At 31.9% G+C, this 14,667-nt stretch overlaps 1 protein-coding gene across 1 annotated transcript in view; it reads right to left on the bottom strand.

The window, feature by feature from the left end:
• CSMD3 (CUB and Sushi multiple domains 3) overlaps window positions 1–14,667 on the bottom strand; it is a 1,171,706-nt gene that overhangs the window by 762,921 nt on the left and 394,118 nt on the right. Inside the window, 1 exon segment of the mRNA XM_059902305.1 lies at window positions 10,330–10,442. Coding sequence (XP_059758288.1) covers window positions 10,330–10,442 — 113 coding nt within the window.

Here is a 14,667-nt window from a genome sequence, read left to right as displayed (position 1 = left end):
ATCTGATATATTTTTACTCTGAGTAAATTTCATTATAATATCTACTGTATTGAAATCTGTATTAATGGATTTTTTTAAATTAACAATCAACCACTTATATTATGTAATGAAATGAGCCTCCAACTAATTACCATGAAAGGTTGGGCTATTTTTATTTCACATAATATTCCTATAACTCATAATATACTTGAAATTGCCTTCTAAGTCATTTTTTGTCAAACAATAAAGATGATGATGCTTCTCCTGCTACTGCTGCTACTAGTAATAATAGCTAATATTTTATATAATGCTTACTCTCTGTCAGATACTATTCAAAGTGCTTTACGTATGTTAACTAATTTATTAACTGACATTGTTTTATGAACATGGCACTTATAGTCAAGGACAGTCTATTTTCACAAATTCATTTACTTTATTCACCAAATTTGATTCTCAATGAATTTTAGCCTTTTCTAAAAGTAAAAAATCCATTCTGTGAATTTGCAAATTTGAGTATAACTAAGACTGGAGTTCATAGCAGAATAAGCACAGGCCTTAGAAGCAGAAAGCTCTAAGGGTTAAGACCTGGTTCTGCTAATTCCTAGTATGACATTGGGGTTAACACTATTTTGACAGGGCTGCAGCTAGCTCAAATAGGGTGTTGGAATGAATCAGACAAATAAGCCCCTTTCCCTGGGTGATGCAGCATTGGCAAAGGGCTTAGCCAGAGATGCACAGCTCCCACTGCCACCTTGTCTGGGTGTCCTTGCGCAAGGCATGTCTGCAAACTTGTCCTAGAGTCTTTGTTTCTTGTTTGATAAAACAGAGATAATGCAATAGATAGATACTGTGAGGATTACATAAAATAATGCATATGCAAATATTTTGTTATTTGTGACACATACATCTGGGTGTACAACAGTCAATCATTCTTTCAGCATATACTGGGCATCTATAATATGGTACTCTGGGATGCAGAGATAAAAAGATACAGTCACTGTTTTTTGAGAGGTGTAAATTATAAAACCATAAAACAATTCAGAATCTGTTTTCCAGCTTTTATACAGTATGTAGAATATTTATATCGTCCCTACATTTAATTTACACAGATGTGTGCTATTCTTTTAATTGAACAATACATTTTAAAAGGTATCCAATAGTAATAGAGAGTAATAATTTTTGCTACTTGCTGGTCACTTTGAATTTGTCATAAACCAGAAGGTCTGGGGTGATACTGAGTAACAGCTGGTAGGGACTAGAAACTGAATTGTGAATGTTGAACACAGAAGTATCCAGAAGGTGCCCAGCTATGCCAGCAATTAGCCATTTGTTGTATTACAGGACAATCGAGGGGGTCCTGAAAGAGATGCGGCAGTTCAGGAGTCAGGAAGGCAGTGCAGGTACTCTGGGCCTAGTGGGAATGGCTATTTACCAATCAATACTATTTCAATATTTTAATTATCTGTAGAGCCATAGTGGACTAACACAGTTTTATATCACACAGTTATCACATGTCCATTCTAACGGAAAACTACTCTGCATCCTTGAGACTCAAGTCTGAAAGCTTTCCTGGACCATGCATTCTCCTTCACTCCCCACATGCGCTCACATTTTCTTAATTATAATACTTCAGAAATTATTTTTCTCTTAGTGGAATATTCACTCATCATCTTACACACTAGACAAAAAACTCTCTTAATTCAGGGATTGTGTAATATCAGAGCCTAGTACAGTGTCTGGTACAGAGTAAGTGCTCAGTAATATTTTTGTTGAACAAAATCGGATGGATAGGTAAATAAACAATAAATAAATGTGCTATAATACATCTCTAATGGGAGCTTTAATATAAAAAATCATTTAGTTTAATTAAACAACATTAGCAATTGGCCTGCCTTATTTGTAACTTAATTAAATAACTGAAGAAAAGAACAGGCTAAGTAATGGTAAATTTATTGACAGATAAAGTCAATCCTTTCTATCATAACTTATAGGATCATTTCCCAAAATGTGTCCTGAGGAGTCATAGTTCCAAAATATGCTAAAAGGGCTTATCTGCTTAAATAAAATAATTCAGTTTAAATTTGTTTAACCCAGTGCTTCCAAAGCATATTGGGCCACAAAATTGGCTGATTCGCTTTGTTATACAGCAGAAACTAACACACTTTACTATTATATTTACTTTATAATAGTAAAGCAATTACACTCCAATAAAGATGTTAAAAAAAAAAATTGACCTCCGTATAACTATTACCATACAACTCTAAACTTTAGGAAAATCTTAGGTTAATAATATCTTTGTCATTTAAACAAACTTTTCCTAAATTGCCTTTAGCTATTTCTGGGTATCTTTGAATTCGAATTTAAAAGTCTAGGGATTTTAATTTCATGATGTCATTTTCAAATGGCATGGTAAAACTGCCTATAAAATAAATGTAATAATTAAAGTCTACAGGCTTATTGTCTCAAACTCCATTTTCATACCAATATGGAGGAATCAATCACATACAGTGTTTTTGACTACTTGTACCTGCTGTGCTTGATTGAAGCCCTTTGGAGGTCATTTTGTGCAATTATTGAATCATTACTAAAAATAAAATTATTTGTTCAATATATTTGTCATCTCAACAGAATGATAAAACAGTGAATTTTGTTTATTAAACACCAACTTCATCAATTATTTTTTGTTATGTGCTACTCTTTAGGTGATGTAACAAAACTGCCCTCACTAGAGATAGTAAATTTGAACATTTAAGACTCCTTATTGTGAGTAAAACCCTATCATATATATTCATATACAAATGAATGCTAAATGGAATAGTATTGAATCACCATGAGGTACGACCATAAAAGAATGGCAAAAAAAGAAAAAACTAATAAAACAATGGCAATTTTTTGTAATACTTTGTGTTAATTTTTTGTATACTTGGAAATACAAGAAATTCATACAATTAGAGACTAAAAAAGTATTATTCATTAATTCATTACATTATAGTAATTGAAAGTATTAGATAGAAATCACATTAACTGAAAGGAAAGTGCTAACCCAAAGTTAGTTGGGATAATGAAGACAGTAAATATTGTAGATAATGTATTTAAAAAAAATAATTGCAGCTGTAAATGTTCAATAATGTTGAACATTATTAAATCAATACAGAATATATTTTAGGCTTACGTAGGAAACATAATATGTATACTTCCTTGAGGATATCAGTTTCTCACTTAATAAAAGGTAGGATGTTTTGAACATCTTAAACATTTGTTTTCCTTGTTACTATTAATCTTGATTCTGTGGACTTCTCTTATTCTTTGATTACCTTGGATTCCTCTAATTTGGGAGAGTTCTTGTACAACCTTGACTGAAAATTACATTTTTTAAAGTCCAACCCAGACATTAATCTTGAGAGTCATGCTATATTGAGAGAGATTATGGAATATAAATTTCAAACAGTTCCTTTTTCAGATCAAAAGACAAGCCTGGAAGACTAAGTTAATAGAGCTTTACAAAAAGCCATGATTAGTGAAAACTCAGGACATGACAAGAGAAAAGTTCTCCCACCTTCTGATAGGGACGAGAAGTCTAAGCTGCACCTTCATATAAAAACTCTCATGGAGGATTTAGGTTAGTGAGGGATAGTACAAACTTTTATATAGATTTGTTAAACTCCATTTGCTAAAGGAATTAATTCTGAAGTCTTACAGCATTGATTTAAGGAAAAATGTAAGCCTCTTAAATACATACCCACATTCAGTAGAGGATTAAGAATAATATATGTCCAAGTTGGTAGTTTTACATTTTGTTGAAGGATGGGTTTTGGGTGGCAGACACATATGAGTGAGTTAACAGAGAGCCAGGAACCTGCCATGGGGCTATCATGGTAAGAGAAAAATAAAATTTATTGTAGAATATGTGGTTTAAAGAGTTCTAGCTAAAGAGTGAATGGAAGACCCAGCAAAAAGTATCATGGAGTCGAGTCAGAAAGGTGCACCACTGACCATGCTAAAACTGCAAACTATAAGTTGCCTTGTGGACACCAGCAGTGATGTCTACAGGATTCTCAGGTACCAAGAAATGGTGTCTTCACTGAAACCAGCTAATATTCATGAATGAGAACAAGGGTTTACATATAACTAGTAGGTTTCACCCCATTACTATTAGGCCTCATAGAATATCACTTATAACTAGAAGCTTTCTTTTAAAAGGAAGGAGGTGACCTAAGCCCTGAAAGTTTGAACGTTTGCCCCAGGGAAGCTAAGTTAACACAAAAGAGACTTTTATCCTAGAAGAGACTGTCAAATTTTAAGTTTATTCCATCACCAGTAGGCATGTGTGATCCAAATTAAAATAATAAACAAAAATAATTTGTTTCAGTTTTATAGTCATCAAGTACTACATTTTAAACCTACTAGATGTTTTAAATGATCTATATTAAAACTGGATATTTGATCAATTATCTCCTATTAATAGTAGCTGCTGTATTTGAAGAAAGTAATATAAATCACATTTATTTTACTAAGATATTTTTTGATTTTCACAAATTCCATGAGATTTTAAAATAAGGTTAATATAATTTGCCTTTCACTTTTTAAGATATAGCAATAATGGGTTTATATATATAAATTAAACACATTAAGAACACTTAGCAAATGTAAGCATTATAGACCTTTTTTTAAAATAACAATCTATAATATTTTCCTTTTTGACTATAAGTCAGAGTCCCTCAAGTGTCAAGGTTATGAAGACTGATTCAATTCCTTAGAAAATAATGAAATTTGTATAACAGAATCTCAATCCACTATTTAATATGTTGATTTATGTGACTATTTCTTTATATATTTCAAATTTCATTTGAAATGAAATGATAACTACCCAGTTACTGTTAAACACACCCACAATTTACGAACAGAATTTTGGGCTGGGAGATACATAAGACTGGAAAATAAATTTTAAGGATTGGAATGAAAATATAAATATAATTAGCTATGGAAGAATTTAATTCTAACATCATTATCAACTAATATGATAAAAGGCCTTAAATTTTATATTGGCACAACTATGAAATATACATTTACATCACACAAGAAAATGTTATCAAGGAGTTTTTTGGTTTTTGTTTTCCTGGTAGCTACCCTATTTATTTATTTATTCATTTTTTTAACATCTTTATTGGAGTATAATTGCTTTACAATGTTGTGTTAGTTTCTGCTGTATAACAAAGTGAACTGGCTATACATATACATATATCCCCGTATCTCCTCCCTCTTGTGTCTCCCTCCCACCCTCCCTATCCCACCCCTCTAGGTGGTCACAAAGCACCGAGCTGATCTCCCGGTGCTATGTGGCTGCTTCCCACTAGCTACCTATTTTACATTTGGTAGTGTATATATGTCCATGCTACTCTCTCACTTCGTCCCAGCTTACCCTTCCCCCTCCCCATGTCCTCAAGTCTATTCTCTACATCTGCGTCTTTATTCCTGTCCTGCCCCTAGGTTCATCAGAACCATATTTTTTTAGATTCCATATATATGTGTTAGCATATGGTATTTGTTTTTCTCTTTCTGACTTACTTCACTCTGTATGACAGAGTCTATCACTTCACACCGGTCAGAATGGCCACCATCAAAAAATCTACAAACAATAAATGCTGGAGAGGGTGTGGAGAAAAGGGAACCCTCCCTCCCTTTTTTTAAACAATGTAAATATGAAGGTACAATAAGAAAAACTGATGTCTAAACAAAATTAGAAAAAAATGTAATTAAACAGATTGCTTTGATGCTGTGCTCTATTTTTAAACCTGGATTTTATTTACGATTTTAAAACCGTTTAAAACCGTGAGGAAACCGTTTCTCAGTTACAGTTTTAACAAAAATCCTATTTTAAATTTCGGTTCTAAGGATAAGTGCTTTTTTCCTGGAGAAATATGGACACCCTCATTTGTGACAGTGAGAAATACAAAACCTAACATTTTCCTTTTAATTGTGATTCCTGGATTTAAATTTTATGTTTGGTCACAATTTTTTAACTATTTGTACCTCATTGTTAGACAGTGTGTTTCTCACTCATTCCATATGGTTGATTGTCTCTTTCATAAAACAGCATCTTTATTGACTGCATGTCTGAATTTTACTATAAGAAATCTTAATGCCATTTGATTTGCATAACAATAACATGTCTAGCCACTGTGACTATTTTTACTCTTTGGGAAACCAAGGTTCAAGACAACTTAGACAGCAGTTAGTAACTTTGCAATTCAACGCTCATCTTCTGACCCCCGAATCCTATTCTTTCCCACTATATTACGTTGCATCGCTGATAATCTTATTTATTTTTGTTCAGTAACAGTGCACACACGTTTAGGTCAAAACATTTCCAACTGTAAAAAACAGAGTAACTAGTCTGAAGTTATTTCCCACTTAAATTATGTGCGTCTAAAATGTCAAGCAAGGGCCTCTGCGTAACTGGGGTTTATGGCAGTGAATTTTCAATACGATTTGAAAGTTTTGTCCATTAAATGTTTTTCTTACCAAAAAGAGGCACAGCTGATCCCAAAAGGATAATCTCTTTTAGACCCTATATGAAATATTTTTCTACATAAATTGAAAATACACTGTATTACTATTGACATACCTTTGTTTAATTTAAACTGTCTATAAAATGTTAACCTGCATAAGAAGAGTCATATCAACAAAATTATGAAAGATAAGAGAAAAATCAAAATGTGATAAAATCTATAAGGATTTAGAAAGCTTAATCTATAATATAGGAATATTCATATATTTAGATATTTGGAATCAATTAAATGTTGTAATTCCTAAACTTACATGCCAAAAACAATTTTATAAATATCTACAGCTGTAGTATCTTTGCACATTAAAAAAGTATGATATGCTGAATAACTTAAAATGAAAAATGTTGTAATAATTTTCACACTTGAATATGTGATATTTATGGATAAAAATAATACTTTTTAATAAACATCACCTAAAGGTAAAAGTTTCTCTATTGGACAGTTGTCATCTGAAAATCTCCTTCCAATTTAGAAATTAAGAAAACTTGATCAATTATTCATGTAAATGGAAAATAATAGATTTTAGGTTTATAATAAAGATCAAGTGACAATAATATGGGGATTTCAATAAATAGAGAACTTCCAAATACCACAGTTAATGAAAAGTTATACTATTTATGTGTGTAGTAGCACATATTCAAGTTCTCATTAGAAGAGACTTAATGGAACTTGAATGCAGGAATCTTATTTAAAATCAAAGACTAATATAGTAAAATGACATTGAAGTGATTTTCTTTGGGGGAGAATTGAAAATTTATAAAGGAAAAATTTTAAAGCATAGAAGAGATAAGAATAGAGTTTTAAAAGAAGAGATTTCCAGTATAAATAAACTTGGCGGGGGCAGGAGCCGCTTTATTTATTTTAGATACATGTGAATATTTTCAATGTGGGACCTGGGGGAGGGAAAACATACTGTATCAAAGTCATTTCATTTAAATCATGATTTTTCTCAGTACTTTTGAGTCAGAACATACTATATTTGTTAATGTGTTATCCTCAACCTCTGCTTAACCCGATTTAAATTATTATATCTAAAATAATAAAGAAGCCAGCCTATAACACAACTGAAAGGAGGTCCTATGGGGGAAAGCATGTTGCTGTGTCTATGTGCCTACTCCATCAATTACGGGATCAATTAAGGGACAAGTTATAAAAAATAGCTAATGGTATTTAGGAATCCTTAGGAGTTTTCAGTTAATTTTCACGGTATTTTATAAAGAATACAGATTAAACAGAAATGCTATGGGGAAAGTCATCAATCTTTGGAAACTTAGAACATTAAATGAACTCAAAAGACTAGATAAATCAATAATAATTACTGAGTACTCAGTAAGTATTTGAGTTATTAGGAAGCTGTGCTACATGGAGACTTGGTTGTGACTTTTGAATAGTATATTCCACAAAATTTTCTATCTTGAATTAGTTATAATTTAGACACCACTGAAATTATATGGTAGCATGAACAATCTAAAAAGCATGATTATCAGTTCATGCCAGGGCATGTATTCAGCATGTCACAATTATGAATTTTATAGCTATTTAAGTTAGTCTAGTAGAGTTTTTGTTAATCAAAATTTCTTTGCTTATAGTTTCAAGAACTGCTTCTCCAACTGAGCTTACGTTTAGGTAAAATATTATTTGGAGATAATGCAATTAGAAAAATCAAGGCTGAATCAGGAAAGTTTTAAAAGGATACAATGCAAAGGTGTGTTTTTATATATTAAAACTTTTCCTTGATTTTATTATAAAATTATAGCTTATACTTTCTCAGGCCACTTTATTCCCTCTACAGTGTGAAGATACAGATTACACCAAAAATTCCCCTCTTTTGAGCTCCTTTTCCTGCTGAAAATAGAAATAATTCATACCCCATAAAACACTTCCTTTCTATTTTACTACAGTAAATTCATTGATATGTTATTCTTCAGTGCTAAAACCAGACAGGCAATGCAGGAAAATCAAACTGAATCTTGAAAATACTATAAAAGTCAATTTAAGATTAGTGAGTAGAATACCGAAAATGATAATTAAGCACACAAATCTACTAGCAGCTTTGTACTACTGTCTTATAATGCAAAACAACCTATCTAAAGATACCAGTTTCATGAAACCATACTGCATAAAACAAACGAAATACCATTTTATTTTTTAAGATAAGAGATCTATGTTTGTTTTTTTCTCTCCAGGCTGTACATTTAAATATAAAATAAGTGCTACTTTATTTCTATTCAGATAAAGAGTAGAAGATGTCTTACTGAAAGATTCTATGAATCAAACAGAAAGGATCACCACATGAGTCAAAGATGATAGTCTTTTGAATTTCTGCCATGCCATCTGCCTTAATTCATTGAAGAGTGAATCAGAGCCATAAAATTATGTGAGTGGAAAACTCCACAAGGAAAGGGGTGAACCCAGAGATAAAGAGGCTCTACAACAGCTAATTATTTTCAATAAAAAGACTTCTTATTTCTGAACTACACAAAAATTTTAGAAATTTAAATGGAAACTCAGTAAAATATGATTGCAAATTTAAAAGTGACACTGGTTAAAACTGATAAGATTCGAGTTACTATGCCCAAACAGTTATTTTTAATAAAATAAAGGAAAATAAGTTTTTCTATAAACATTTAATTTTTATTTTTAAAATATATAGTTTTATGATGATAACAGATATGATAGACAATATATTCTATCATGAGAGATGTTAATACAATGCATAGCTTTAAGAGCAAATTTGCACTCATGTTTCCATTCGAATTAACTACTTAACAAATAGAAATTACAGGTTTTTCTAGAGTGGACTTTGTCTAAAATCTTTACTTTTAAGTTACAATCTTAGGAATTTTTATTACAGTGATACCCAATAAAATATTACAAATACCAATAACATTAATCTATTGCTATTACTGTGAGAAACGTATTGATAGGGCATCTGTAGAAAGGTTACTGGTCTCCAAAGTATAAATTGTTGAAATTTGTATTCCAGAAAACAATATGTAGTCTAATACTATTTTAGGTATTAACTATAAGCTGCCTAAAGTCATCATATTCAATTTACAAAGTGCTTCAGCTGAAGATTATTAAAAAGGAAAGCACTAAAAAAAACAGATAAATGGAAATATTTAACTGTGGCAATGTTCACTATTCCCTGAACAGTAGCTGATACACTGCTAAGAATGAAATGAATTATTAACACAAGTAGTCTGAGAATAAGTGCACCAACCCCACATAATATTACTAAACATTGTAGAAGCTACATTTTTATTAATACTCCATAATAATCAAATTCTAAACAAAGAGTTTTTTCAAGTTAATATATCAAATACTATATCTCACTTATTCAAAACTTATACCTGTAGATAATAATCCTAACAAAGTTAATGAAAGTAACATTTGCAAAAACACTGTATATGGAAATGGATTTCAATTGATGAAGAGCCTATTTACAACTGCAGTTTTCTGCAGTGTTTTGTGGTACATGTTTAGGTAGTATGTTCAACTACTGAAGCACTTTATTAAAGGTAAATATTACACCTGTTACACATTACCTTTTAGAGGTTACAATAGTCTTTATTCTGGACAGTGTACTACAAAACTCAACTAACTTTTATACCGTAATTTAGTTATGATCACAATATTGCCTCAGCAAGAAAATGACCATTTTTGCTTATTCAAACTACCATGTGTTAATGCTAAAGATATTTTGCCTCTATCATAAAATGTAGTTGTGTATACCAAAATCATTTTACACATCAAAAGAGGCAGACGTATTCATTAAATATACCTTGATATGGAGCACTAAATCCACGATATCGGTGATTGCTGTCTGTAACAAAATGCAGTCTGAGCCAGTTTTTGTTGCTGATAATTGGTGGTGGTATATTCATTCCAGATAACCTGAATTACGGAAGACAACAAAAAAAATTTAAAAAGCTTTTAAGTAGTAAACATTTTCACTGAACTGGGACCCCCAAAAATGTCTACTTGTATACAATATTCATGACTTTGCCTTGCTAACTTTTTAAGCATAAGTGAAATAGTTATTTTATGCATAGAAAAGTCAATCATAGAATAGTGTAATTCCAAAATAAGCTATTCCAATCGGGTTGCATATATTAGTAAAATCAACTGTAAACTACATATAATTTTGATTCTCCAAAATTTATTGAATAGACAATAATAAACATAATGGCTGCTGAGCTGACAGTGCTGGTCACAGCATAACCCATGTATGTATCAATACAGTATAGTTACAAAACAGAAAGACTTTAAAGCAATTGATATACTTTTTCCATTTAACATATTTTCAGCATTTCACATTCAATGGAAGATTTCACAATTTCATTTCATAGAACAAGCACTATTTTAATGTAATTTCACAATATTGTACATTTAATGATTAGCTCTCATTATAATGCATACTTCTATAAGGCACTGGAGGTCTGCTCCAACTGATAGACAGAAAACAGACTGTATTTTGGATATATAGTCACCACATATCTAGTCACAAAGGTAGCACTACATAATCTCCTTAAAGCAAAAATTTTAAACTATGCCCCAGATCCTGGTCATGATTAATAGATGAAATAACTCTCTTGCTCTATATTCTTTTGAAGATTTCCAGCAAAGTAGTTTTGCTGATTTAATTCAACAAAGGAATACCACCCCTACATACCTAACCATTTAAATACTAGGTGTGTGTTATAAAGCCAAGGTAAAATACTCTCAAAAGACTATCACATTATGAAAGAGAGTTTTAGAATAAGGTTTCCTAATAACCAGTATATGACATATCTTTCCGCTTCTTCAAAGCTTACACTTTTCTTCATAGGAAGGCAAACTAGACAGCTGGTGTATGTGTGTGTGTGTGTTAGGGGGAGGTGATTTCTTCTCTCAGTGCTTGGCAGCCATTCATTCTAGGGGACAGGTAGGGGAGATTGGAATATCCATCCTTGCACATGTAATCAGCAGGTGTAGACACAGTGATGCAAAAACCCTTTATCCTACATCCTCCCCCTTTATTTCCTAAAACTCACTTCTCCTAGAATATTTGGGAGCTAGCCATCACTTTTAGTGGATGACCACCTGCCATAGCATAAAAATATGAATTCATATTTATCATTGTGCCCATGAATGAACAGAATGGGCTTGGCAACATTACTGTGTAATCCAAATTTTTGGATTCTAACATGAACAAGTTGGGTTCTATCCCGTATAGTTCTCATTTCTCCACCAGCTTTGGAATGAATTTTCTTTAATTTTTCTTCATCAATGCCTTATTTCCTCTTTTCATAGGGGTGACTGTTTACTAGTCAAGCCGGCTGTTTTTTCATATCTGAATTGAGTAAAGACAGACATATAACATACCTGTATAATTTTAAAACTCAAGTTTTAAAAATTTACTTCATTACTTTCAGAAAATGCAGTATCCAAGTTATTTGTTTACTTGTTGGTTGGTTTGGTTCAGACAGCAATTCAATGAAAAAAAAAAAAACAAAACTTAGATTTGTTACAATTATATTTTCAGTACAGTAGCATGTTTTATGCCAGATTTTGATTTACAATTTGATTCTCTTCAATTCCCCGATTCAATGAGCATAAACATCCATTAGGAAAAGTTTAAATTATTTCTGACAGGCTGCACACATTTCTAAATGTAATGAGAGTACAATACATGAATGGTTGTAAAAGACTAAAGAACAGAGTTTGGAGAACAGTCTTTAAAAAATCCAACAGATGAGAAGCAGCTCAACAAGGACATCACGAAAAGTGTGAGAGGAAAGAAGATGAAACAGACAATGAAAAGGATAAACTTTCCATCTTTCTCAGGAACATCGAAGATAATTTCAGTAAGAGAGTGTAGTAAAAGCAAGTAATAGCTACTATGGAACTATAGTTTTCAACCTGAATTCACCTTCAGGAATTGAGAAAGATAGAACTGAAGATGTTACAGCAGCAGCAGCTAGAAACACAATGTACATGAGGTGGAGCAAAAATGGCAACTTAACAGAGGTGGAACTAAGAGGATATTCCTGACAGCCTCAGTGCTTATTCTCATGAAGCATAACTGTAGATAAGCCAAGACACTGAACTAGAAATAGAAAGCAAATGCACCAAAGACTCATTTGCCACCAGAGAATTAAAATAGCTTCACTGGTTATAAGGGAATCACACGGACTTTCCTGACTGTGGTAACTTAGTATTGCTCACTATTTAAACATGATTTACACAGTATGACTTTGTGGTTTATGGAGCAATCTAGTAAATGAATTTACATATATCTGCAACACATTTCACATGTTATCAGGAGGTATGAGAAATGGAGGACTAAGCATATGTGCCAACTAGAAAGATTCCATTAAACTAATTAATTGAGATAATTAATTTCTTAAATACTAAAGGAGATATTTCGTAAATATAAATCACTGTTAATCCTATATGACATTACTATGGTCATTTGAAGGTAGGCAATATGGATTCATTCTAGTATAAAGACAGTGAGAATCACCCCTTGGTACTGAAAAGATTAAGTATACTCAATTATTTATTGAGCACTTACTATATGACAAACACTGATGCAAAGGGTTGGAAATATAATTGTAAACAACACATACAAGATCTGTGGTCTTACAAATAAAGAAGGTAACAAAAACAAATGAGTGAGATAATTTCAGAAGGCGGCAAATGATGTACCAAAAAAAAAAAAAAGAGTAACCTGATAAAGAATGTCTAGAAATGAGGTTTCAATTGGTCTATTACCTTCTCTATTTTACACTCGAAATAGCCATACTCATGATTATATGTCACAAATTACTATACTGGATTTTAGGAGAAATAAATCAATGAAAATAATCATAATGATAAATGTCATAAATCCGCATCCTACAGCAGTTATTTGTACCCAAAAAGAATTTAAGACATGGTTTTTGTGTAATTAATAAATTTGAATGAACACTGTAAATTAATAATGATATAAAATTTCATTGCATATTCAAAATAGAATACTGAAAATAATACAGTGTAACTGGCCATAATTAATCTTTGCTATATTTATTTTTATTTACATCATTTTCCACAGAAATAGTACCTAAATAATAAATTGATATTTAAAACTAAATGCAACATTTTCTTTTACAGATAGTACCTTAGAGAATATGATCATAACCCTTACAAGATTTTTTTTTTAATCAATTAAGTGTAAGAATCCTGAGAGAAACAGAGGTCTTTACCATTTTTTTCAAAACTCCCTAGAACTACTCTGAACTTATGCCATTAGTTTATAACTCTCTTGACAGATACTCATTGCTGTCATCTGTTGACTCTGGTTCTCAACTTTCTCAAAATTAGCATTTGCAACAACAGGTGTCATCTTTGGTGGCTCTAACAACTATTTTTCAATCTGTCCAGTTCCCTAAGATCAGTAAAATCTAATGATCTGTTTTACCTCATCTTTAGTACCTATAGACAGAGTCAAACCTAAACCCATGATTTTTCAAATAATCACCTGCCTGATTCCTGTCATAGAGTATTCTGCCTATGCTTTCCTCTTAAGAGTTTTATAGTGCCTGGCCTTACATTTAGGTCTTTAAACCATTTTGAGTCTATTTTTGTGTATGGTGTTAGGGAGTGTTCTAATTTCATTCTTTTACATGTAGCTGTCCAGTTTTCCCAGCACCACTTTTTGAAGAAGCTCTCTTTTCTCCATTGTATATTATTGCCTCTTTTATCAAATATAAGATAACCATATGTGCACAGGTTTATCTATGGGTTTTCTATCCTGTTCCATTGATATATATTTCTGTTTTTGTGGCAGTACCATACTGTCTTGATTACTGTAACTTTGTAGTATAGTTTGAAGTCCGGGAGCCGGATTCCTCCAGCTCCGTTTTGCTTTCTCAAGATTCCTTTGGCTATTCGGGGTATTTTGTGTTGCCATACAAATTGTGAAATTTTTTGTTCTAGTTCTGTGAAAAATGCCATTGGTAGTTTGACAGGGATTGCATTGAATCTGTAGATTGCTTTGGATAGTAGAGTCATTTTCACAAGGTTGATTCTTCCAATCCAAGAACATGGTATATCTCTCCATCTGTTTGTATCATCTTTAATTTCTTTCATCAGTGTC

The sequence above is a fragment of the Balaenoptera ricei genome, chromosome 17 (assembly GCF_028023285.1).
Source record: "Balaenoptera ricei isolate mBalRic1 chromosome 17, mBalRic1.hap2, whole genome shotgun sequence".
In the NCBI taxonomy this organism is placed as follows: Eukaryota; Metazoa; Chordata; class Mammalia; order Artiodactyla; family Balaenopteridae; genus Balaenoptera; species Balaenoptera ricei.
The sequence above is the reverse complement of the archived record's forward strand: the minus strand, read 5'-3'. Positions and strand labels throughout refer to the sequence as shown.